The 27,473-nt window shown below is 41.2% G+C and overlaps 1 protein-coding gene across 2 annotated transcripts in view; it reads left to right on the top strand.

Annotated features, from left to right (window-relative positions):
* Window positions 1–24,107, top strand: part of CFAP299 (cilia and flagella associated protein 299) — a 420,872-nt gene extending 396,765 nt beyond the window's left edge. For both annotated transcript variants that reach the window (XM_030565141.1, XM_030565142.1), the window contains exons 5-6: window positions 17,482–17,611; window positions 22,236–24,107. In XM_030565141.1, the coding sequence (XP_030421001.1) occupies window positions 17,482–17,611; window positions 22,236–22,331 (226 nt within the window). In that variant the 3' untranslated portion in view covers window positions 22,332–24,107. The remainder of the gene's footprint in view (window positions 1–17,481; window positions 17,612–22,235) is intronic.
* Window positions 24,108–27,473: the final 3,366 nt, after the last annotated feature.

The raw sequence follows: 27,473 nt of genomic DNA, 5'->3' as shown, positions 1-27,473 counted from the left end.
ATTTAAGGTGGGGAAGGAAAGGTAATTCTCCTGCTTTGAAAACAGGCCTTATCTAGACTATTTATTGGCATTGGTGGGGAAACAAGGAGATTTTCTCTGCAGAACATTTCAGCTTTGTGTCAACAAAGCAAAAACTGCAAGTTTTCAACCAGAAACAGAAAGTTGAAAATTTCCACAGCTAGCAAACATTTTTGGTGACAAGTTTTGGTTGGTCAACTCCCCGATATTCAGTAGAAAACCCTGCTTTGATGGAAAAATGTCGGCCACCCTTATTATTATATAAATGAGATGCACGTTGAACCAAAAGCATGAGGTGAAGTTTAAGGCATTGGTTTTGACCTATACCTTATGGTTATGTCTACACTGCAACTGGGAGCAAGCCTCCCAGTCCAGAAAGACCCAAAGAAGTGGGACTTGAACTAGCCTGCTAAAAATAGCAGTGTGGAGGTTGCAGCTTCGGCTGTGGCCTAGACCCACTCAACCTGCTAGGTCTGAGTGTAGGTGGGTATCCTGAGTCACCACTGGAAATGCAACATCCTCACTGCTATTTTCAGCATGCTAGCTTGAGCCCTGCTGGCATGAGTCTTACTGCCTGGGCCTGGGGCTCGCTCGAGGCTGGAATGTATATGTACCCTCAGTGGCTTGAGACCTGCCTACTTGAGAGAAGGCTTCTCTCTGCATGGGATACTGCTATAGATGTGCTCAACAGAAATGCTCAAGCTGGCATCTGATGAGTTTCTGAGAGAGATGACAAATGGCAGGGCTTTCTCAGTGGGAGGCCTTTGACTTTGGAATTCACTCCTCCCTTCACCTGGTCTGAAATAGCCTAAATCTGTTGAACTTCACCGCACACTGGGAAGCTCAGCTATTTGGATGGGCATTTAGGGAGGGCAGACTTTGTGGGGAGGGTTTGGGGTGAACTGAGACTCAGGTTTTCTGCTGAAGAACGGCATTTTATCAGATCTGCTGCTGCTTCTCCTATTGTTATTTTACTATTCTGTGTTGCATTTTTAACAGTCAGGGTGCCGAGAACCTTGGTTAGGCATTTTTTAATGTTAGATTAGAATAAATAAATATTGATTGGATTTCTTGTTCAATTCTATGCTGACTTTCCACATATACTTATATACCTATTGATACATGCCTACAAGCACACATCAAAAGATATATACTGAAAGAATTGTAACTGCATATAAAATGGATTGTTCCCTATGCCTGACTTGGAAAGACCTCTTTTTAAGAGGGATACGTTCCAGTAATAAATAAATACATGTATCAGAGAAAGAGGCAGGAGACCGTGTGCTGTAGTGCATATTTTCAGTTCAGTGCAAGTGTAAATCCCTGCACATCTGGATGGGACTATACTTATCTCTATAAATATTACATATAACACAGCAGTATTCTGCAGCATATATAGCACAATTGTCAAATTTCTAATAATCAATTCATAATAAACTACATAAAGTAGACATAGAAAAAGATGACCTCAGTTATATAAACAAAAATGTGGAAAAACCCAGCTGAAAATATTGAGAAAGAAACCAATTTAACCATTTCTAAACTTTTTTTAATTATTCAGGATTGCTAGATTGCCAGAACTCAATTAACCCTGCTATGAGTTTAATTTTTCTGCTCCTAAATTGGTATAGAGTTCATATCATAATTCCAAGTTCTTCTTTTGGGAGTAATTTATCTTCATTTTCCATATATATCTTTTTCCCTCACTTCCACATCAATGATACCGGATGAGATGGAGAAGGGGAGGCTGCAGTAGGTGGACAAAATATGTATATTAATGTGGGGAAAGTTGGGTCAAGATGGACACCAATTCTACCAGTTGGAATGATGAGTGGAATAGTGGTGTGAGTGACATTGATGAAGAAGGATGCAGAAAGAGTTTGGGAGGATATATAGATATATAAAGGAAAATTAAGATCTGTATTCTGTCTTCGCAGAACGAATATTCTTTGTGTTCTTCAGGATTTCAGTTTTCATCATTTGTCCTCCCCAAACTCTTTCCTCTTCCTTCTTCATCACTATTCCACCCATCATTTTGACTGGTAGAATTGGTGTCCATTTTCTTTCACCTCCACATCAGTATCACCAATCCTTCATTTCTTTCTGTACATTTCAACAGTTTGCCCCTTGCTTTGCATCTTTACACCTAAAACACTTTCGCATGTACTGACTAGGCAGTTTCCCTTTCTCCTCCCAGTCCCACCACAGTGTCCTCCAGTCAATCCAAAATACTGTGCTTAAAAATATCTTCCTTACCCACCACTCAGAACATGTCATTACCCATTTCCCCCATGGCTTCCTTTTCCTTCTTCCATGTATTTCAGGTTTCTTCTCCTCCTCATCAAGACCTGCATATCTCCACTCATGCCTATGCTGTGGTCTCATTTCCTTCTACACCCCTGCTTTTTTCCTTTGCTCTTCTAATGCCTCTCACCTCATCATTCTCTTTATATTCTTCTCTTATTCCCATCTTTTTTCATGTTACTTAGTTCACCATAAACCACTTCCTCACTCTGTACTGATAGGTGACCATCCCCTTGTCTTTCAAGTCTCTGGCTTCCACAAAGCCTACTGATGTTAATTCCTCTAGGTCATATCTGCCCATTAGTTAAAATTTGAATAATCTTTTTCTAGCCACCCAGGGTACTCTCCTTATGTATCAAGTTACCTCTCAACCTAGATTGTGAGGGACCTTTTCTTCCTCAGTTTTTTACAGCGCTGACCACACTACCAGTGCTTAAATACATTATCATAATTTACCCAAGTTATGATCAGAATAAAAATATGTATTGTAGTGGGTCTTTACAGCAGATACATGACTGTCCAGGATTTGTAACTGAAAATAAAACATCCTAGTATTACAAAGAAAAGAATTGTCTTTACCCAGTATACAGTAAAATCATGGCTCCATGGAAGTCCATGGGAGTTTTACCATGTACAGCAATGGAGCCATGATTTCATTTATGGTCTATGCAGATCTGGAAAAAAGTGTGTACTCCTCCCTAAGCTCAGTCCTACTCCCACTGAAGGTCATCAAAGTTTTGCCTTTGACCTCAACGGGAATAGGACTGTGCCCTTTTACTAAAAGTTGTTTGGTCCTTCTCTCAGAATCAGGTATCAGGGCACTTGAGAATACATTTGCTCTCATTTGCTGATCCTGAGTTCCACTGCAGTATATTGTAGAGCTGATGCAATCTTCTTTTTAAAACAAATCCACTGAAGTGTTTCCAAAACCACGAAATGATAAGTCCGTATCAAAACTTCAGTAAACACCTCTTTCCTAACCTTTTAAAATCACCCCATTCCAGTTTCACTACTGCAACCGAAGTTCTTATGGACCAGATCCAGAGCCCACTGAACTCAGTTGTAAGATTACCATTGATTTCATTGGACTTTATATGTCATCTGTTTCTCCTAAACGTATCTACATCTTCTTTTATAAAATGGGATTAAAACAAAGTTTTTCTGATTTAATGCTACATTTTGGACAGTCATAAGAACATAAGAATGACCATACTGGGTCAGACCGAAGGTCCATCTAGCCCAGTATCCTGTCTTCCGACAGTGGCCAATGCCAGGTGCCCCAGAGAGAATGAACAGAACAGGTAATCATCAAGTGATCCATTCCCAGCTTCTGGCAAACAGGACTAAGGACACCATCCCAAGACTGGAGACACCATCCCAATCTCCCAGTCTCAGATCCTAGGCCTGATTCTTTTTTCATTTACACCAATGTCAATTAGAAGTAACTCCACTGGAGTTGATAGATTTTGACTTGTGTAAAACAAGGGCAAGTTAGAAGACAATCAGGCCCATTATCACTAAGTTCTTTTTCAAAGGCAGGTACGCATTCCCACTTGTGGGAATAGTGCCCCATCGTGTTAAGCTAGCATAACCTCTGTCAAAGCCATGTTCCTTGGAGTGGGTCCCAATCTGAGATATCATCCAATCACCTCAGTTCCTTGACCGCTACTGCAACCCTAGGGAACCTGAACAGCATTGTACTGCCTTCCAGACCTGGGCTAGTGCCTTCAGTTTAGGTAGCTGTAGTTCTTTTAGTTAGTTACTTACTGTCTTGGCTAGTAATCGGTGCATTGCTTTTGATTAAATAGGAATTGGCATTAAGCTTCACCCAAAACATGCAGGAATCAATCCTTTTGAGCTGGAACAATAATCATAAATGTCAAAAAGATATGTGAAAAACTACTGTTGCAGACTTCCCAGCCTACCTCCAGAACTAGGCAGCTATGATGTTCTGTCAATATTCTAAAAATGGGCTCCAGAGCAGATAATAAGCCTGTTCCTTAAAAAACTACAAGTGACATAATGTTAATCATTGCAGATTAAGTGTAGTTCTTCTGTGTGTTTGACTTGTCAAATCTCATACAGATACAAATGTTCTTTGTCATATGTTTATCTAAATCTTTTTCTCTTGGAATGTTACATAAGAATACAGCAGCTGTAATTTTTTTTATCTGTTTATCCCCATGTTGGATATTCACTCCCATTCCTTGCAAGGACATGTATATTCGTTGTTTGCTCTCTCTGATCCAAACACCCTAGGGTATTTTTGCAGCTAATATGAGTAATTATTACTCTGGCCAACTCATTCCCTACGTGAATCTCTTTACCGCTTTCCTGTCTCTTATCGCATCAGATTTGAGATCCTTGTCCTTGCTTACAAGACCCTGCAAACTCGTGCAAACATCTTTGCTCATTTCCTCATGCACCCTTCCTTCTCCTTTCACACCTTCCAGTCCTTGTGCCCTGCTCCTGCTTTCATCTCCCTTTCATCCTTTGCTTTCTTTCATGCAGCCCCCTATGGCTTGAACACTCTCTTTGGCCCTGATTCAATAAGGTCCCAAAGCAAGTTTAAGCACACTGAGTAGTCCCATTGTATTCAACGTGCTTAAAATTCTTTGCTGAATCAGCACCTCTGGCTTTATTTACCAAGCGCCCTCTCCTCCCTCAAGCCCTTCTTAAAACCCTCTTCCCTTCCTCTCCTTGTCAGTGATCTCCACCATCTTCCAACACCTGTGTCTTCGACCGTCTCTGTACACCTGGTCTTATTTAAATGGTAAGCTTTGTTTGTAAAGTGCTGTGTAAAGTAAAGTGCTATGGATGGATGATAATAATAATTAGGAGCTCTTTTGCTGTGACTTTTACGATTCTGTAAAAACAAGTTTGACCCAGTGGAGGTTTTCCTCTATGTAAAGTTGCCTGATAAAAATGAAGGAAAGCTTCCTGCACTACTTTTTCTTTGAAAACCCACATTTGTCCAACTATCTTCATAAAGTTCCATTCATTCTCCTCCTAGCTGAGCCTAGATGTGTGCATTTGCTGTCAAGTCAAAAGTGTTGCACATTTTTAATTCCATGGCCCAGACGTTCACTGCCACACACAATTCATTGTTTTTACTAGAGATGGGATATGGAGAAAAGAGATGGGATATAATAAAAAGCCAGCACGATCAGCTACTTCTCATGTCTGTCCTAATGGGCTATAATCTTGTGAAAGCAGCTGTCTGAGCTGGAATTGAAAAATAATCCCTTTGGGGGTTTGTATTTAACCCAGAACCAAAACTGTATTAGTGAACTCAGCTTCCGGGTTCTGAATCCAGATTCCCTCTGACTTTCAAAGAGCTTTAGGTTCAAGGTCCTGGTTATAGCCTGCCCCTAGTTTTAACATGTGCAAGTAGATGACAATATTTTGAAAATCTAGCTACAGGTATGTGTCTTGTGTACGGGATCTTTGCAGTCAGGTTAGAAGCAATGAATAGAAATCTGTTGTAGAATGAAAAGATAAAAGGAATGTGATTCATTCTTTATACCATATTGTGTTATTCGTAACACAGACATGCAATGTTGTTTGGATAGCAATAGAACAACTGACTATGGAGATAATTATATCATTGGTTTGCGCCACTGCTAAAAGTACATTTAAACTGAAGATATCAGTCTTCCAGACTGGTAGCAGATTTTTGACATGAAAGATAAAAAAGTCTGTTTTCAATGTAAAAATAATGATTTGTGCCATTCATGCTATGTTATGGTGCATCACATCAACAGCTGAAATGTGTAAAGTATGATAGATGGGATATGTGACAGGGGAAAATGGTCCATGTGTTTCCTGAGAGGTCAACAGAAATTTAAGAATATAATTAAAAATACCAGGGCCATTATTTTAATGGAGGGGTGCCTAAGGTTAGGTTTCTTGGAACATGTTTGGGCACCTGAACAAGTGACCTAATTTTCAAAACTCCTGAACACCCAGCCATTTCCATGAACTTCAGTGGAAGCTGCTGAGTGCTCAGACCTTGTCTAATACTAACAAAATGCATCTCTTTGTAAGTATGAAATGTTGATGTTTCTAATAGGTTCTGTAAAGTACATGCCCACTGTCTATTGCCCATGGCGGTTTTCACATCCTGTGCCCAGAATTTGCAATCACAAGCTTCTCTTAGGTGTGTTTTGTTAAAGTGTACATTTGATAAAAGCCCCTACGGTCTAACCATCTTAGGAGATCTTCTTCCAAAAGAATTTTTCCCTGCTGTGGGTATATCTTTCCTGAATAGACATCAAAAATGTCTTGTTCGCAAACACGTGCAGAAATCTGTAGAGAGAAGTTTGAAATTTAAGTTGCTGAAAACTCATTGTTTTTGCGGTCAGAAGGGGAATCACTATCATGTTGTAATCACTCCTATTCCCATATTTTGAAGCTGAGGACATCTTAAAACAGATAAAAGTTGTGGGAGTATTCCAATATGGGAAATAGGGCAGAATTTTGAAGCTATGCTTAGGTACTTAAAAGCTGTCCTCCAAATTTTGATGAAAAAGTTCAGATGATACCAGACCTCTTGGGGTAGTGAAGTTCTGAAAATGGCTACAAGAGCCAGAGAGCTATGACGCCACCCAGCATTTTTAAAACTAATGGTATTGACCCAGTATTAACAGCAGCGGGATTTGTTTTTTTAATTCCCTAGTATAGAAACGGCTACACACACTGAAGAAACCAACACAGTTCTTAGGTTCATTGCTTCATTGCCAATTTATATCGTCTTCTACTGGAGATCTCTGAAAATCCTTTCAGACTATGGAGGCTTTTGTGGTGTTCATTACACTGTTGGTCGATGCTACGGCTTGGTGCTAGGCAGATAGGAAATACCATTAGCTCACCAGGTATTTCAGGGTCTTCAAGAAGGTTGACCAAGCTGGAGATACAGGTTGGACTGAGAATCTCAAGGCAGATTAAGTGAATTCCAACATACATCTTCCAGTCATTTTAGTGGTTGATATGTATCTAAATCATAGACTTAGACTGCTTTGAAAAGCTCCGCTGTGATGATTAAGGGAAAAAATTGTTGTGAAGAGTCTCTTTGTTACCCGAGCCTGTGGGTCTTAAAAGATTTGCCAGAAGTGAGGCTTCTGAAGCTTTTTACCTGGGCAGGAGAGAGAGGTAATTTTCAAGCATGGAGGGTGGCTTTGTCAAAAGAAGTGCATATATTTGAGGCAAAGCCCAAAAATGTGTTGTTGGGGGGGGGGGGTTTGGTTGGTTTTTTGTTTTTTTGCCAATGTGGCTAGTGGCAGGAAATTTTAGGTTCTATAGATTGATTCTTTCTGGACTGAACTTCTTCAGTGCCTAAGGAGATTATAATTGAAAAGGAAGACAACCCTTTGAAGAAACCACAGAAAGAAAGACAGCGAGATATATGTATATATTATGTAAGGCTTTGAATGTATGCCTTCAAAAAGATCCAGCGTTTCCATCTTGGAGAGTTTATCAAACTTTGATCTAAGAGATTGATTTATTCATGGATATTAACCCTGCTTCCTTCAAAAAGGAAAATATTCAGGAAGCTGGCCCAACTCCACAAGGAAGAGACATATTGAAATCAATACAATACTGTAACAATACAATACTGTAACATTTCCTTTACAAAGTCCCCTACCTTTCTAGTTGTTGTTCCCTCTCCCTAGGTCTTCCTGCTCATCATTTCGTGTTATGGCCCTGATCCGCCTAAGGACTGACTTCAATGCAATTTAAGCAAGTGTTTAAAGTTAAGCATGGGCTTAGGGGCAGATTTTAAAGATATTTAGACGCTTAAAGATATAGATAGGCACCTAATGCCCAACTCCCATTGATGTCAGTGGCAATTATGCACTTGGCACTTTTTGAAAATCCCTGTGGGCACCTATCTGCATCTTCAGGTCCCTAAACACCTTTAAAATCTGACCTTAAGTGCTTATTTGAATCAGGGCTTATCAGTCTTTATTCATGGGCAAAGGAAACTAATAATGATCAATATGGGCTGTTTAAACTTAAGAACTCTATAGTGACTCCTTGCTTTTATTTCCAGATAAGCCACTATAAATTATTATAATGTCCCTTTTCTTTGGTAATGAAAGAATTATTTCAGTAAATCAATAATAAATCAACTCAACATTCATTGGTGTCAAAACAATAGTATCCAAAATCTTGACACATTGGGACAATTATTGTGAAACTAGAACAGATTGGACAGCACATCTGTATTTTGCAAGTGACATTTTTGCACACTTAACACAAGACACTCCCAACCATGGAATTGTCCATAATAGAGATTTGTATTTTTGGTTTTCTGAGCTACCTACCAAAACCCTTCTAAAAAATGAAAGGAAAAAAAAACAAATTGTTTGATTTATTGGCTATTAATTATTTTATCTTAAATTATAGTTGGATATAAAAGAAGAAAGACATTGATGATATCTATTAATATCTATTAGCTATTTGTAACTTCCAAAAGGCCTTCAATGACTCTGTTGGTTGCACAGTATATATAAGCTACTCATCCTGTTGTTCCTTCAGCCATTGCATGTTCCTATTTAGCTTCTTTATCTTGGATTCAAGGTAAAGCTTGCAGGTTTCCATGGCTATAATTCTTCTTTTAAAAGTGCTGAGAACTAATAAGATAATAAATTCTGAGTGATTAGAAGATAGCTTCTGGAATCTGACAGGAGTTTCATCATGTCTTGGGATTGGGCCTGAACCCTGAGGACTTTTATTTCCTTTCTTTTTATTGCTTTCATATTTCTTTATTAATCCTGCCCTTCATCCTCAAAATGCAAATGCCATACAATAGTAGCTCAAAAGGAATGATGCAAGCGCTGAGCAAATTATATGAAAAATATCTTGGCTACCAGAATGATTTCTAAATAGCATAGTATTCAGGACACTTACTAATGACCACAAAAAAAGAAAGCACATTGATTTACAGCTCAGAGTGGTTGTATGCTAGGCCAGCTCCATAAAGCCACATTAGGTTACAGAAAGGATGACCAAAATTCAGTTCACATGCTAGATATGGCTCAGAGTTCCCATAAGGTGGCCTGCAGCCACCCACATCTTTAATTTAGAAGCGAAGCAGGCAGAGAATACCATACATTTCTGTGCAATGCTCCAGTCTGATCACAGTAAAGACTATACTGGTGAAGAGGGAGTATTGCATGCTAAGTCTTGCAGTCTATAAAGGCCACATTGTAATATTACAGAAAAGAGCATCCGGTACTTTATTTTATAACAATTAGTCTGCGACCCTCAGCTGGGAAATGTTTGGCTCTTCTTATTTACAGATCAGATGACTAGGAATGAGTTAGAGGACATGATCTACAGGTATTCAGTTCAAATCCAGCCCCAGATTTCCTGGCTGTTCAGTGACCTAGGTGAAATTGATGGTCTTTCAGTTGATTGTCTCCAGGCTGTTCTTACTGGACAAATGTCCACATCACAAACCAACCCTCACAAATGATACAAAGTGGCGACTTTGTTGGAAGCCTCCAGCAGAGAAGTTGAGAATACAATGGGGACAAAGTACTTCCTCATTTCTAGCTGTGGTACTTCCAGAGCAACAGTGATATGTGTTAGTAGGGCAATGGCAAGAAAGCTTGCACTGGTTTTGCCTGTGCAGTGAAAACAGAGAGGACCTGTTCACTGGACTCACCAGGTCTGTTGATTCAGCAAAAAATGAGCAATCAATTCAAGTTTATGGGCCTGGTTCTCCACTGCTCCTTGTGCGGTCATTTATATTTGTGAAAAGTGGGATAACGCAGTAGTAAATCAGAATGGTAGCATTTCACATCACTTTACCTAGGAGCTGCCAAACTGAATCGGATCTGTGGGCCATCTGGTCAAGTATTCGGTCTCTGACAGTGGCCAGCACTTTGCACCCATTTTGAACTGGTGTAGGTATCTCTGAGGTGGAGTGGGAGAATCCATTCCAGTATCTGTAGATATACAGATCCAGGCATGGTTGTCATATAAAGGTTTTATCAGCATGTGTTGGAGGAAGCTTCATAATTCATGAGTAGTGAAACCACAAGTGAGTTATACAGGTCATCCCAAACAAGTGCCGATCAGACTCCTGTATCACATCACAGCATCTTATAGTCTCTACCTGCTGTGTGTCTTACAGAAAACTATCTGAGTATATTTCAGTTTAAAAAACATGGAGTGGCTCAGTTTTTCATCACCTTCCTCCCCCTCATAGTACAACCTTTACAAATTTACCTCTGCTCAATTTCATCCCCGTGCTCCTAGTAATATGCCCGTGTACCACTGTAAACAATCCAAGCCTGATTCTCAAACATGCAGAGCATGCACATAGCTTCAACTCAGGTTAATGGCAGCTGCAGGTTCTCCTCGTCATTAAAAATTAGGCCCTCCCTCTTGTTACTTGGTGCAGGTGAAAAGGGGCAATCTAAGAGGCAGAACCAAGAGGGGAGGTGGAGCAGCATGTGGCTTGCGGGGGGGATCAGGAGTCAGTGGAGCGAGGAGTGGGTAGGATCAAAGGGTTATATCGCCAACAGGAGCTCTGCAAACCCTTTGATCTTAGAACTGCTCTGGCATGCCACTTCAGATGTTAAATAAAATCAAGCCTAAAGCCAATCTCTGTGGCACCCCACTGGACACCTCCCATCACTTTATAAAGATATATTGGCATTTATCTTCCCCCTCTGTTTACATGGCAGGGTTCCTTGCACAGAGGACACACCTGCCGGCATGTCTGCTGATCCTCGCTGCCCTGATTTGCTGGCGCTAGGGCAGGATTTTGGCTTTCTGTCTAGATTTGTGTGCTTGATCATTTCGTTTTATTCTTAAAAGTGAATGGAAACCTGCCCTGGATGTGCTAGGTGGGATGGAGTAGACTGATGTTTTCAGAGCTCTCCTATAACGTGTACTTAGCAACTTTCTAGAATGCCTATTAAGTAAAAACAAATCCAGGGATTTTTAAAGTGGCAAAGCAATCTGGCAGCTCCTGTAGAGTTAGCACAATGGCAGGACATATTTAAAACATGTAGCCATTACTTAGTAGTAGGGACTTATTTCTGATGGAGTTGTGTTACTCTGTGTGCTTGTGAGCCACACAATGGCTCTGTGATCTCCTAGAGTGATGGGCTAAAGTGCATGTGTAGCATTCCAGTAGCGATGGAGAGAGATATTGAGTGAAATCCTAGCTCCATTGAAGTCAATGGGTGTTTTGCCATTGACCTCAGTGGAGCCAGGATTTCCCTGATTATGTTTCCAGGGTTGCTGGGGAAAATATAGAGAAGAGACTCTGTCAACACCTTTAAAAAGGTCTGATCTGTACTGCCCCAGAGCAACCCTGCAGGAGCTGTCCAACTTTTAGCAGGCGGGTGGAACCATGGCTGCATCTCTGCCCTACTCAGGTGTATCTCCTCTGGGCTGATACAGTGGTCATCCTTGAAAACTTTTCAAATGCCTTTGTGACTAAATGACATTATGGCTCCATTCACACTATCCTCAGGTGTCGAAGTACAGGGATACCGCTAACACCATGGTAATGTTATCTTGTTATCAAAGGCAACACTGAAATGTTTTCAAAGGTTGGCTCTGCTTGCAGTGCTAAACACCTCTCACTTTTTGCAATCCTAAGCACAGTGAGGAGTCAAATTATAGACCAGCTTCTGAGGGCCTTCATCACCTCCTCCCTCCACAAGCAATCCCATTGATTTAAATGGGACCAGCCATGAGTATGGTATTATACTTGGTGATTAAAGGTATCAGAATCCAGCTTTATAGCTGCCTATTTTGCAGGAAAAGTGCAAGGTCATGCATGTAGGGATTAATAACAAGAATTTAGTTATAAATTGGGGACACATCAGCTGGAAGTAACGGAGGAGGAGAAGGACCTCGGAGTATTGGCTGATCACAGGATGACTATGAGCCACCAATGTGATATGGCCGTTAAAAAAGCTAATGCAGTTTTAGGATGCATCAGGTGAGGTATTTCCAGCAAAGATAAGGAGGTGTTAGTACCGTTATACAAGGCACTGGTGAGACCTCATCTGGAATACTGTGTGCAGTTCTGGTCTCCCATGTTTAAGAATGATGAATTCAAACTGGAACAGGTTGAGAGACGGGCTACTAGGATGATCCGAGGAATGGAAAACCTGTCTTATGAAAGGAGACTGAAAGAGCTTGGCTTCTTTAGCCTAACCAAAAGAAGGTTGAGGGGGGATATGATTGCTCTTTATAAATATATCAGAAGGATAAATATTAGGGAGGGAGAGGAATTATTTAAGCTTAGTACCAATGTGGATACAAGAACAAATGGATATAAACTGGACACTAGGAAGTTTAGACTTGAAATTAGATGAAGGTTTCTAACCATTAGAGGAGTGGAGTTCTGGAACAGCCTTCCAAGGGGAGTTGCGGGGGCAAAAGACATATCTGGCTTTAAGACTAAGCTTGATAAGTGGGTGGAGGGGATTGTATGATGGGATAGCCTAATTTTGGCAATTAATTTGGCAATTGATCTTTGATTATCAGCAGGTAATTATGCCCTATGGTCTGTGATGGGATGTTAGATGGGATGGGATCTGAGTTACTACAGAGAATTCTTTCCTGCGTGCTGGCTGGTGAGTCTTGCCCACATGCTCAGGGTTTAACTAATCGCCATATTTGGGGTCGGGAAGGAATTTTCCTCCAGGGCAGATTGGCAGAGGCCCTGGAGGTTTTTCGCCTTCCTCTACAGCATGGGGCATGGGTCACTTGCTGGAGGATTCTCTGCAGCTTGAGGTCTTCAAACCACAATTTGAGGACTTTAGTAACTCAGACATAGGTTAGGGGTTTGTTATTGAAGTGGATGGGTCAGATTGTGTGGCCTGCATTGTGCAGGAGGTCAGACTAGATGATCATAATGGTCTCTTCTGACCTTAAAGTCTATGAGTCTATGAGGTGCACTGGGAGAGTGGAAAGACTCCTGTCACCCTATCCCACCACTCAAGATCCAGGCATAATTTCACCCTGTGAGCCAGATTTTCATTTACACCAGTGCAACACAGTGACTTCAATGAAATCGCTCCTGATTTACACCAGACTGAGAGGAGAATCCGGCCATATCTTTTTAGCTAACTTTCAACATGTATTTTTCTTCCTCCAGAACTAGTCAACATATTCATAAATGATCGGGAAAAAGGGGTAAACAGTAAGGTGGCAAAATTTGCCAATGATACAAAACTACTCAAGATAGTTAAGGCAGACTGTGAAGAACTACAAAAGGATCTCTCAAAACTAGGTGACTGGGCAACAAAATGGCAGATGGCATTCAATGTTGATAAATGCAAAGTAATACACATTGGAAAACATAATCCCAACCATACATATAAAATGATGGAGTCTGAATTAGCTCTTACCACTCAAGAAAAAAATCTTGGAGTCATTGTGGATAGTTCTCTGAAAACATCCACTCAAAGTGCAGCGGCAGTCAAAAAGGCAAACAGAATGTTGGGTATCATTAAGAAAGGGATAATAAGACAGAAAATATCATATTGCCTTTATAATAAATCTATAGTATGCCCACATCTTAAATACTGCATGCAGTTGTGGTCACCCCATCTCAAAAAAGATATATTGGAATTGGAAAAGGGTCAGAAAAGGGCAACAAAAATTATTAGGGGGTTTGGAACGGCTTCCGTATGAAGAAAGATTAATAAGATTGAGACTATTCAGCTTGGAAAAGAGATGACTAATGGGGGATATGATAGAGGTCTATAAAATCATGACTGATGTGGAAAAAGTAAATAAGGAAGTGTTATTTACTCCTTCTCATAACACAAGAACTAGGGGGTCACCAAATGAAATTAATAGGCAGCAGGTTTAAAACACGACGCACAGTCAGCCTGTGGAACTCTTTGCCAGATGAGGTTGTGAAGGCCAAGACTATAACAGGGTTCAGAAAAGAACTAGATAATTTCATGGAGGGTAGGTCCATCAATGGCTATTAGCCAGGATGGATAGGGATAGTGTCCCTAGTCTCTGTTTGCCAGAAACTGGGAATGGGTGACAGGGGATGGATCACTTAATGATTACCTGTTCCGTTCAATCCCTTTGGAGCACCTTGCATTGGCCACAGGATACTGGACTAGATGGACCTTTGGTCTGACCCAGTATGGCCGCTCTTCTGTTCTTATGATAACAATATACCAACAGTGAGCAAAGCAAAAATCTTCATGAAAAACAGTTACACTGCACAATAGCTACTTATCAAATTGAACTGCCATGGTTTTCCAAAGCACCATTACGAATCACACTGTAGCATGGCAATCATTTGGCAAACGTGCTTATTTCAGTCAAAGCTGCTTAAAGTTTAAAAAGAAAGCCAAAACCCAGCATCTTAAATTGTTTTACTTGAAAAAAGTAGCATGTTCCTGTCTAACCAAGGGCCTGAGACATGCATCTTATTATAAAACAGTGGTTGGCATGGAGTCAGACATATGTGCTCTATTACACAGTGTCGTGTCCTACTGAGACATTGACCTTGCTTGCTCCAGAAAGCTATGAAAGGACTGACAGGCCAAATCCAATCTAAGTACGTTGATACTTTGTCATATTTGGCAAGCACATTAAGAATGCCAATTTTCCCCCTATTAAAATGATTATTACTATGCTACTCCCGGAGGGCACAAATCATGAGGATGTCATTTTGCTCAGGGTAACGGTGGGCATTTTGGTTTTGATTTCCATTTCTTTTGTCCTTCGTTGTCCTACATCTCCCCCATCAGTACCCCTTCTTTTGCTGCCCAACTCTACAAAGTCGGTAGTTAAATTATAAGGAGGAGAAGTGAAGCTGGATAGCTCACATTGCAAATTCATGGAACCACAAACTTGAAAAAGCTGTCAAACCATCATTGTTTATAATTAGCTTTTGACTGAATTCCCAATCTGCTATGAGGAATAGTTTGATCTTGCTATATGTGTGGTAGAGAGGGAATACTAGAGAACTGAATCAAGGAACTGATCCTTGTTTTGAGGAAAATAACCCATTATAGTATAATCTAACCCTGTAGGATAGGAGGTGGGGCTAGAACAGGCACAAGCCCTTTTTACACTGTTGTTTTGCTTTGCTTTGCTTTGCTTTGCTTTTTACTTTTGTTGCTGATTTAAGTGGCCAGTGCTAAGTCTGGGCCAACAAAGCCCACACCCAGTTGGTGTCTGTCACCTTTTCTTTTGGTCAGCAGGTGATTGGCAGTCTCTGTAGGAAATATCACGTTCATGGCAGTGTCAGACATTTGGTGCATTATGGGTGAATCTTACCCCAGTGCACTGAGGGCCCTATACACCACTGAAGCCTCATCTAAACTTGTGTAATCAACTTGTAGAGTGCATCCAGCCTTGAGCAAAGCCCTCTTCACTGGGATGAGTTTCACCCCGTGGAAAAGGTGAGCAGCCAGATTCCAATGCAAGTGGGGACCAAAATCCAGTTTACAGCTTTCGCCAGGATTGTCACAGTTGAAGAGCCTTGACCAGTGAAGTCTACAACTAGTATGACACAACTACAGGACTCCATCTAATGATACAGGGTTCCCTCTACTGGTTAGGACTGGGCTTTTAGACTCCCAGGTTCTGTTCACACCTCTGCGCTTGACTTGTGTAACCTGGGCAGATTGCTGAATTTTCTCTGTGCTTCAGTTCCCCCTTCTGTTAACAAGCTCTAATAATCATAGAACCATAAGAGTATTAGGGTTGGAAGGGACCTCAGGAGATCATCTAGTCCAACCCCCTGCTCAAAGCAGGACCAATCCCCAGACAGATTTTTGCCCCAGATTCCTGAATGGCCCCCTCAAGGATTGAACTCACAAGCCTGGGTTTAGCAGGCCAATGCTCAACTATCTCACAAAGGTGTGATGGGGCTTAATAAATATCTGCAGGTATAAAGAGAACACAAAGTGGGTTTCAGTGCCTGTGCTAGTCGTTCCATTATTTGGGTGGGCCTTTTTTCCTACCCTGCCTACCTCCAAGGTGAGAATCTGCCCAGGCTAGATCTGGTTGATGAGAAGTAAGTCTGTCTCTCATTCTTCTCTTTAGATTTCTCTAACACAACATGTTGCACCACTACTACGCCAACAAATAATATAAAATTGGCATTCTTGCTGCAGCTGCACTGCGGGCACTGTTAAGAAATGCAGAAGCAGGGCTGGAATCTCACAGCCATTTTGGTATATCCCACATGCTTGGAAACTTGGCAGATCCTTCACTGATTTCATTGTCACTTGCCCAAAGAATTATTTCTTAAAATTAAAAGGAGGAAAATAACAGATATGAACCTGCTAGAATTCAGAAATCCCCAAATATATGTGTGTGTGTGTGTGTGTGTGTGTGTGTGTGTGTGTGTGTGTGTGTGTGTGTGTGTGTGTGTGTAAGACTGATTAATTGATTGCTCAAATTGTTCTGTTTGAATTTTGTATTTGACACATTCGAATTGTGATTTTTCTCTTGCTTGGAGTTCAGTAATGACACACACAAGGCATGTAACAAAGAGGCCTGCAAGCATAATAAGCCTATTTGAATATTGGCTCTAGAATCAATCACAGACTTGAAATGTGCAGGTTTTTTAAGGAGCTGTTCATCGTGTTAATGAATTTTCTCTTGGACGCTCATGCTCACTCAGCACCTGATCTGTATTTAGCCCAAAAGGAGCTGTACAGCAGCTAAAATTACATTACTACCAAAATTACATTACTACAAGAACAAGAAAGCAACAGTTCAGTTACGATGAGATACAAAGGGGAAGTAATTATTTCTCACAGTGTGGTCTAAGCACTTTCAGGTGGTTGGCAAAGCTGTTTCTGTCACACGGCTTCCTACGATAGGTAACCCTGTGCATGAATCTTTTAGTAGCAGTACTTCTAAATATATTATGCTAGCACCCACGGGGCCCAATTTTAGTTTGCCAAAGGCTCTTTTTTAACCAACTGAATACAGCAGAACTGACATGTAGATGCAGATTCTGAGAACCTTACTCTAGTTTAGTAGCACTTCACTCCACAGTGAATTTCACTGACTTCCATGGGGCTATTCATGGAATAAGGAACTACTTGGCATCAGTAAGGCGGTCTGAATCAGACCCTTAATTTGAAAGTATCACATCAATTAAAGTGGTAAAATTTATGTTTTATACTTTCACAGCTTTTACAACTGGGATAGAAATGTCAGCACTTCAAATGCCAGTCCAAATTACCAAGTGATTGCAGAAAATGCATGTGGATTACTCTTCAAGAACAAATGTGATAGGAAAATAGTAAATGTGGATCCCAAGGTAAATCCCTTTTTTCAATATTCAGAGTCTCCTTTACGCAAGGCTGTTTGATTCCAGATCTGTTGAAGTCCTGTTACAAACTAATTATTTATGAATATGCACCTTATATTTCAGGCTCACTTGCATGCAATCCCCTGGCTAACACAGCTGGCCTCTAGGTACCATAAAGGATAACCTCAGCTCACTCTCTTTTTAACTGCAAGTCTCCAGCCCTTTTCCTTGTGAAGACAGCAGTGAAAACATAAATTGTTTGTTTGCTAAGGCTGAAAGGACTATGCAGCCCATGCCACTTCTGCAGCAGGAGGCTGGGAGGAGAGGACCTAAAGATTCCTGCTCACACACACATGCTTTTTATGGTGAATGAGACCATTAGTTTGGCATGTGCATCCCTTTACCCTCCCCAGAATCGTAAGGCCAGTCTTCTCCCCTCTCTGTCAGGCACTTCAGTAGCCCATGAGGAAAACCAAGCTGCTGCTGCACCAAGTGGGACCTGTGCAGCTACCATGGCCCACCTGTCCTCTCACTGGTGCCTGCTTCCCCAACCCCAGGCCAGAGTCTGAAGAACTGGCATTAGGAGGAAGCCTGGAACCTTATTCCTCTATACAGCAGCCAAGGATAACTGCTCCCTCGTGCTCCCGCACACCAGCTCTGGAAGACCCACAGTTCTCAGGAGAGACCTGTCCACTTCAAGAACCAAAGAGGACCCATTCCCAATTTACTACCGAAGGTGACCTACTGCCCACCCACCCAATCCCCCTCCAGTCAGACACTGCCAAGAGATGCCTCGGGACAGGTCTGCCTGCCTGCCCCCACTGCCTGCCCCCACTGCTTGCCTGCCTGCCCCCACTGCCTGCCTGCCTGCCCCCACTGCTTTCAGTGGAGGCCTCAGCCTGCTTCCTCCCGCTGCTGCTTCCAAGTAAGGAAGCCAGAGGAGCCTGAGTGAAGTGCTGAGGAAGACAATTCATAGTGAATTGAGAGGTGCTGGTGAAGAAGGTGGGAGGGATTGGAAGGACTGATGGATTTGGGTCTTGGAAGAATACAGGATTGGGGAAGGGACAGGTGGATTTTAGTGGGGGTATGGGGTATTTTATCCAGAGACTGTCACATGCATCTCCAGAAGAGGTGGAAAATTGTTGAGGGGAGGCACTTGTTAAAATGTTGGCAGCATATTACTTGGCTGACAGGCCCAAATTTGACCCTACTTAACAGTTATATTTTTCTTTATGAAACGTGCCGACTAGTGGATAAAAAAATTTGAAGTTCCTTCAGAATGAGGGTGGAAACATAGAACAGTTATAAAATCCCAGCTCCTGACTGGGCAATCCACCACCACCAAATCCAGAGTGAACGGTCAGTTGGAATCACAGACCAATGCCTTGCCAGCAGTTTTTCTGCAATGAATTGAAACAAAATGGATTCCTTTTCAGAAGCACTGAGAGAGCAGGGCTTGTGTGGGTCACAACCCCACACCTTTTTTTAAAAAATCAAAAGCTGAAAGACTGTCCAGGCACCTCTGAAAATCAAGCCACTCATTTGAGTAGCTTTGCAGAGATTTTTGCTGCCTGACTTCAGGTACCCAAGTTGAAAAAATTTGGCCCAGTGGACCTGTGTGAAGTCTAACAGCCAAATGCTTTCAGATTTGTCTTCATTTTACAAATTAATACAAAAGGCAGCTCACATCAACTGTCAGAGCATTGTGTGTGGCATAGAAATAAAGACAAAATCAGAAATGTATACTTGTCTGTTTTGCTATGCAATGGAATCAGAGTGTGTGACTCTGTGCTTAAAGAATTAGGACTTTTTTTTATATCCTTTGGCTGGATGTTTTGTTCACGTCACCAGAGAGGCAAAAACAGTCTGATGACAGTAAAAAATTCTGATAATCCTGGAAAATGTAAAACACAGTATGTGGCAGGCCGAGTGTATAGTGTAAAGAGAGAGCTATCAGGGTTGAAAATTCCTATGGGAAGAAACTCTCATAAAATATGCTGGCCTTGAAGAAGGTTTAGGATATTATGGCAGCGTAAGGGTTAAACACCAGTTTATATATATCTAATACGCTGTCCCACACATGCGAGAAATTTGTCAGTATGTGCTCCCTCTGGTGGATATAAGTTAGTCTCATGCACATAGCAAAATGCCTTTGTCCTGGCACAGAAGTGTTTATAACCGAAGCAAACACAAGAAAATATTGATGTTTGCATAAGGCTATGTACCAGGGAAATTGAGAGGTGAATTTATTGTAAAGAGTGAAGAGAATTTTATCAACAATGTTATAGACTCTGTGTCATAAAATAAATATGGCATAAGCACATTAGAGACAGCTTTTTCATTAATAATGGATGGGTCTGATCCTACTCCCATTGAAGTCAATAGGAGCTGAGGCATTGACTTCAGGGGCAGCAGAATTGATTTCATTATTCTATAAAACTTAGTTTTTACTTAAAATAATTATGCCAAACAATTGTTGAAAACATAAAACAAAGGTGGGGGATCACTCGCATGCCATTTTTGGATTTAGTATACATTAAAATGCCCCAAATCCTATGTTAATGTGATGTCAATATTAGAGTGCTAGAACATTCAAAAACCTAAGGGTTGGGATTTTCAAAGGGGCCTACGGGTGTTAGGCATTGAATGTCAAAGGGAGATGGGCACGTCACACCCTTAGGCCCAAAACTACCAAATCAGAACAGTCGTGTTTTACACTGGCTTGGCCTTGGTGGAATTGGCTAGGTACAAAGAGCAAGGCAATGGAAAATCTGACCCACTGAACCTGGACCAGTGATAAGAGGAAACAAACTTGCTTGCAAAATTGAATATAGTGCTCCTGGGGATATTGGGTTATACAGTCACTGAGGTAAGTCAGGAGGAGGAGCAAACGACCAACAGAGGTTATGAATTTTATCCAGTTACATTTAACTTGGCAGAATTGATTGAACAAATGTAAGTTCCTACTTTTGTTCCCAAAGATGCAGCATGTACTGTGCACGAACAGCTGGCTGAGCTTTTCATATGTACAATGGGCGTGACTTCACACACCCCCGCCTCTCACAGTTCTGCTGGATGCCCATTCTTTGCAGCATCCAAATTGCCCCCTTTGTTTTAAAATTTGTCCTTTGACTTGTTCCAATCTACCTCCTAGACTTAGAGTCTATTCCTTCTTTTCTTGCATCTCTTGTTTTAGAGTAGCATTGGCCTCCTCTCTATCATTCCATGTCTGGAGCCAACTTTTGTCCTCAATTACACCTAGGCAACCCTATGTGCTTCACTGGGCTTGCACGGATATAAATGAGGGTAGAATCTGGCCCAGTGTCACCAGTGCTGGTGCAAAAGCCCGCTTCTCAGCAGCTCCTCCCATCTGGAACATCCATCTTTCCTGTATTTCTCAGCTTCGTTACCTCTCCATCTCATTTCAAATCTCAGCTGAAAACATCTTTTCTCCTTTCTCTGCACCCTTTTCTATCCGACTTTGTCTGCTATTATTTATCTAGTTCTGTGATGGTTACATAACTTTGTAAAGTGTTTTGAAATCTGTACAAAACAAACATACTATATACAATAAAGTTACACAGGAGTTCCCCATTTTGAGCCATAGTTGAAGGCTATTTAAATTGCTGCGTGTATTATTTTCTTTCATGCTGGAAGAGAAATGGTTTATAACCCTATAAACAGTGTTCTTCTGAAATGAATTGACAATATTCTTCTGATCTTGATTGCCCTTTTTTAAACTTTACATCTGAGCCCTTGGACTGTAGATTGAATGTGACAAACACACCCATGCTTTGGTTCCTCTCAAAACCAACGTGAAGTAAGCTGGGCAATAATTTGTTTGGGTTTGTACAGAACAGATCTAGGATGATGGTTTCTTTGAAGTGCTTCCCATGAAAGATGGTTGCATATGAATAGCAACTGTACAAAATATCAAATTATACACATTTTAAAATGAGTGCATTGGTTTGTTAGACAGTCAAAAATGCATACCTAAAAAATGTGTTTGGTTGCATTGAAAGTGGGCCATTGGTCTAACGTCCTGCAGCTGGAGAACATCTGTAACAAATAACCAGATATTTTATTTCTATGTGAAAGATACTTGCACTCAGAGTGCTACACCAAGTAACATTTTTTGTTCATTTATAATTTTTAAAAAATGTAAACACTGCAGAAATATGTACTGTGTATTTGTATGTTGCAGGATATAGTGTACGTGCATCCCCAGCAACTATCTGTCTGTCCATCTGTAGAGAGATTTTTCAAAAGCACTTAACATTGGCCTAAATCTACTGCCACTGAAATCAAAAGGAGTTTTACCATTGGTTTCAATCTGAACAAAGTTAAGCCAATGCTGCGTGCTTTCTACAACTGGGCTCTGTTTGATCAGTTGATTACACAAGTGTATCTTTTCTTTTACCTAAAGTCAACCTGTATGAAATGATGGTAAGTTGGTGGTATTTATTCACTAGCTCTTGGACTTTAATCTGCATTCAAGAAACCACATACCTAACCTGGGCAGAGTTGGTAGGTTTCATATTTCAGGGAAGCAAGGAGGAAATACATGTAACTTTCATGGTTTATTTTTTGTCTGTCCTGACAGTTGAGTTAACTATAATACTTTGTGTCTCAGGCTTACCCAGGAGACAGCACAACTCGGACACCTATTGAGACAGATCTCTACCTTCAAGTAGTCATCTATGACCATATCCTCAGAAGAAAGACCTAAACACCGGCTCATTGGCTCTTCCTTCAAGCATCTGTTTACCAACTTTTATTCTAGCTGTAAGAGAAATAAATCAGTTTGAAGAGATCTCTACCATGTGTGAAACTGGTCTTCCAGTGGAATGGGATGGTGATGTTTGGTCTGGGTTAGGGTCAGTTTGTGGCAGGCTGTTTCAGGGATGCTGAGTGGAAGGATATGCTGCCCCACTATACCCCTGGGCAGAAGTGGGGTTCCATGCACTCCCCAGAACACAAGTACTGCCCTTTCCTAGTGCCTTTGGGGCACATGACACTGCAAAGGCAGTTGGAGTGGAGAGGTGAGGTCATGGCCCCAATTTCTTCCCATTTCACAGAAGCCAGCAGACCTGGCTGTCTACATGGGGGAGCATGCTGCCCCCCTTAAGCAGGATAGTAGCAAGAATATTACCATGTGTAGTGGAGGTTCAGATTCCTGCCTGCAGCTCCCCCTTGGACAGTGTGGCTCCCCTACACAGAGCTGTGCCTCTGTGGCACAAATGATCCCCGAATGACCACTTCTGAGGCCCCCTACCCCCCCCCAGGACTAATCCAGGGAGATCGCACTACAGAAGATAACAGTGGGTGTGAAGAAATGTGCACTGCTCCTGTGGCTGCTAGTGTCTCCTAGAGCACTACTTTCCTTCCGGTTCTCACAGTGGCTCCACTACAGCTGGCCACATCAGCAACTCTCTGATATGAGGTTGTATGTTCAGGCAGCAGCCTAAGGCCCCAAGCTACTCTCCTTTGTCCCTGCAGCACTCAGCTAAACTGCCGGTGTACGTATGATCCAGACTTTGGAGCTATCAATGGATACTTCCATCCCAAGCACTTTGTAGCCATCTGCTGAGTGGACAACAGGGAGGGAAGCACAAAACTATACAGCAAATGGAGCAAGTAGAAAGCAAAGAAAAAGAATAGTTATAGAGAAAGAAAAAACAGATGAGAAGCAAACAGAAGAAACAGAAGCAGAAAAATCCTATGGCCTGGATTATGCAAAGAGGTCAGACTGGATTATCAAAATGGGGTTTTCTGGCCTTAAAATCTATGGATATATTAAAAGGACAGGTAAGGGAAAACAGACAAGAACAAATATTATTTCAGCTGGGCTGGGGCTTACCATGAGGTGGGGAATTATTCGTCAATCCCTCACAAGCATGATGCCTTTGGACAAGGCTGAGAACCTCCCCTTTAGCAGTTTGTATTCGAAAAGGCCTTTACTGCGTGGAAGAGGCAGTGTTCCAGCAGTTACAAAGTGGAAGTTTGTTCGTTCTTCAAAGCTGCAATAATTTGAGAGACTTACAAGACCCTTTTCTTTCCAATAAAATTGTCAATGTTATGAAGTTCTGCCATTTCCAGATATAATAAAATGTTTTATTGTAACAGCTTGTTTTTGTATAGAGGGCTTCATCTCAAAGCACTATACAAACATCACAAGCAGATATACAAACTGTATGCTGGGATTGCTTCATTTAGCACTGAAATGCAGCCAGTCTTGGGTGAAACCTATCTGTGCATAGCAACTTCACACAATCTCTTAGATATACTGCCGCCAGTATATTTCAGATAAGCCTCATACATAAAAATCTTAAGGCCTTGTGGAATATTGTTAGTATCGTATTTAAGATTTTATCCCCAAGTTGCTGGGGTTTTTTTCAATACTTATCACAAGTGAAGTAGATGTTTTTTATGCTATGTATCTTAATCATCCAAATATAAAATCTTCTGATGAATTTTAGCTGGTATGAAAGTTTTGCAAAATGATATTACTGGGCTATTGCTAATTTTACAATAAAAATGTGTGGTCTATGTGACAGATGTTGCAACTCCATGCAATGCTTTTGGAGACCATATTATATTAAATGTATGTATCACTATGGACCAGGGGTTGTATGCAGATCCAGGGGGAGGGTTACCACAATTCTTTCATGAACCAGAAATGGTGGGAGATGATTAAGGTGAATCTTCTAGGTGTTAAACACCTCCAGAGAGATGGGAGATTTATATATACTGATTCAAATTGGATTTTTCACTGCCAAACAGATAAAGAAAGGGCTTTTGATATAAAAATGCTGCATTTAAATGGACTTAGGGACTTCTTTCTGATCCAGCAAATGGACGGGACCTCCTGTCCAATGGGGCCCCCAACCCTTGCAGGTTTGAAAGATTTTGGCTCACAAAGACGCCATAAGACTGAGGAGTGACTCCTGGTATCCTTAATGCATGTTTAAATCTGTTTATTGTTTTTATTAGGTTTTCTCTATAATGCTTTTACCTTAAGCATAAAGGTGCCTGCTTAGAAAGAGCTGTGTGGACACTGGCAACAGTAGCCCAGCTGGGGGGGAGCAGGGGGGAGCGGCTGCTCCCACTGAGTGGAAAAGTGGCGTCTTTTTAATTTTTACTCACCCGGTGGCGCTCCAGGTCTTCAGCGGCTCTTCGGCGGCGAGTCCTTCAACCGCTTTGGGTTCGCTCTGGGTCTTCGGCAGTGGGTCGGGGGTTCTCTTTTTCTTTTTTCTTTTTTTCTTCTTTTTTCTTTGTGGCGGATGGCACCTTTTTTTATGTGTTCACTCCCCCTGCTGCTAAAGCCTGGCTTCACCACTGACTGGCAACACACTGTTCATAGCCCTTGTAGAGAGAGACCAGAGCATGGGTGCTGGCCATTAGGCAGACTGGCTTGCTGGGGAAATCACAGTGTAAGGCATGGACTGTGCAGCCTTTAAACCTCTGATCCAAAGGAAGTGGGACAAGGATCCCTGCTGAGAGACAGGTGATTGTTGGAAACCTGAGACCTGACTGGGCATGCCTGGAGTGGACCCCAGAGAGGAGAATACAGATGCAGTTCTCCTGAAACTGTTACAGCCTGATTCTTCACTCACTCATACTGGTGTAAAGTACACATAACCCATTGAGTTACACTAATGTAAGATACTGAATACTGTCTCCATTGAAAGCCGGAGAAGAGGAAACCCCAACACTAAAGGCTGGTGGATAGGACATTTCTGAGAAACAAAATGAACACGTGTGATTGAATTTTTCATACTTCTGAAGCTATGAATTTTAATTATTCTTTCTAGGTCTGATCAGATCTTAAAGTTATAAAAATCTAAGGTGGGAAACAGCCCCTGGAACATGGAGGAAATTATGAATGGGTTGGGGGGAGAGAGAGATGAAATAAAAGTAAATAGAATTAAACTTCCAAAGTTGTGGAAATAATTTCTTCAAGGTGAATTCAGCTTTCACTAGCCTTTGTCCCATAAATCAACACTTTTGATGTTGGTAAATTACAGCAAGATTAGGAGAACACCATGTCTGTGCCTGCAGGGGGAAAGAAGGAAATTTGGATTCAAATGGGCTTTAAATTACAGCCTGTACATATTAATGTGATGATCAGTGAATGTACTAATGAATGAGCAATAGTTGACTTGTGTGTCTTTACAGGCATACAACTGAGATGCTTGTAAAATATAAGCAGCCTCATCTTCTGAAGTTGACACTCATCTCTTAGGAAATACTGATTCTGTGCAGTTTGTAATCTGAAATAAGATTCAGGTGAAATGTTTAACAACAACAGCATAAAACTAAATGTAATTAAGAGCAGAATATTACTGAATCTACAAAATCTCTGGCAACCCAGTAAACCAGTCGAAATGACCAATCATGGAGAAGTCTCTGCATCTACCACAGCCCATGGGCCAATCAAATGGTTGTTAAAAAAGCTGATAACCTTACTGTCCTGCATGCAATCAAATTAAAAAGTTAAAACCAGGCTGATACATACTAATGCAAAATCTGAAGTGATTATAACTTAGTTCGATGGTAAGGCTGAGTTTTAAGGTGTCTCCATGGGAGTTAAGCTTTTTGGAAAATCTAGCCTCCATTCTGGGTGGGGATCACTTGGAAATCTGTCCATGAGCATTTTTGAAAATCTGGCCCCACATTTCATACAGTCTGGTTAATTTTCCCTAACCACCAATATGTTCCTTATGGCTACTTCAACATTTGAAACACTTTCAAATTATTACCTTCCCCCGGTGACTGATGAGTTTTCCCAATATCATGTCATTGTGCTGCCCTGGCTAGATACATGGCAACACCAATATGCCAAACATGGTAATCAAGGAAATAGATTTTTCAAGAAATAACCGTATGAAAACTCCCTGAATGTCTCTCCTGCACTCATGACTTTTTAGCAGCGATGAATACAAACAATCCACTCTGACCATGACAGTTATATAAGTTAAGGCAAGTGTCTATTCAGTACAACTGCACTAGAGTGTACATTAAGGGTTATGGGGGGGGGGATTGTGAATTTATATTACAACTGTAATTTTATGCCCGTGGCTTTTTTGTGTAAAGCATATTTAAACTGGTTCCAGGTAGCTAAGATCTATTAATATTATTCTGTGTACATTATGTATTCTGCTCTTGTACTTTATCCCTAGAAATTGATACTCTTGTTTTTATGCAGAATTTGATATAAATATGCAAAACTGCACAGACCTTGGACCTAGTCATAGTTTTTACAAAGATTTTTGTTTTTTAACAATATTTTGAACCTCAAATAAGGCAATTTCTTCCTGGTTAACATCACCATTCTTCTCCTTGCTTACCTTGCCTGCCCTTCTCTGATACACTACATAAACTGAGCCACAAGAGCTGGAAACCTGTAGCTCACCAGTTTCAACTGAAAATAAAGATCTGGGGTGATCTTGGCAAACCACTTGGTCCCCTTCCCCCAGAGACATAGCCCATTCCCCTCGCAGATGGGACAACAGTGCCTGCCTCCAAGTATTTAAGTGCCCCATAGCATTACTGTAGCTCGATTCACTTCTAAACTGATGCCACCTGCTACATAACCTCCCTTAAAGAGTGTAGAGTCCTTACTCAATCTTTACCCATCAGCTGCCATATGTTTTATATCTCTTGCTACCGTCACCTGAATTTTAAGTACAAAAGAAAATTAATGGATTGAAATGATCCACAACTTAGTGTTTATGGACGTAGAAAAGATGGCGGGAAAGGAGGAAATAAGACTGTATAACAGAGTGGGTTTTAAATTCCTTTCTGATGTTTTTACATGTGTGCTCTTACTATGCATGAATTCAAAAAATCTCCCTAGCATGTCTCACTT

This window comes from Gopherus evgoodei, chromosome 5, assembly GCF_007399415.2.
Source record: "Gopherus evgoodei ecotype Sinaloan lineage chromosome 5, rGopEvg1_v1.p, whole genome shotgun sequence".
Lineage (NCBI taxonomy): Eukaryota > Metazoa > Chordata > Testudines > Testudinidae > Gopherus > Gopherus evgoodei.
The sequence above is the reverse complement of the archived record's forward strand: the minus strand, read 5'-3'. Positions and strand labels throughout refer to the sequence as shown.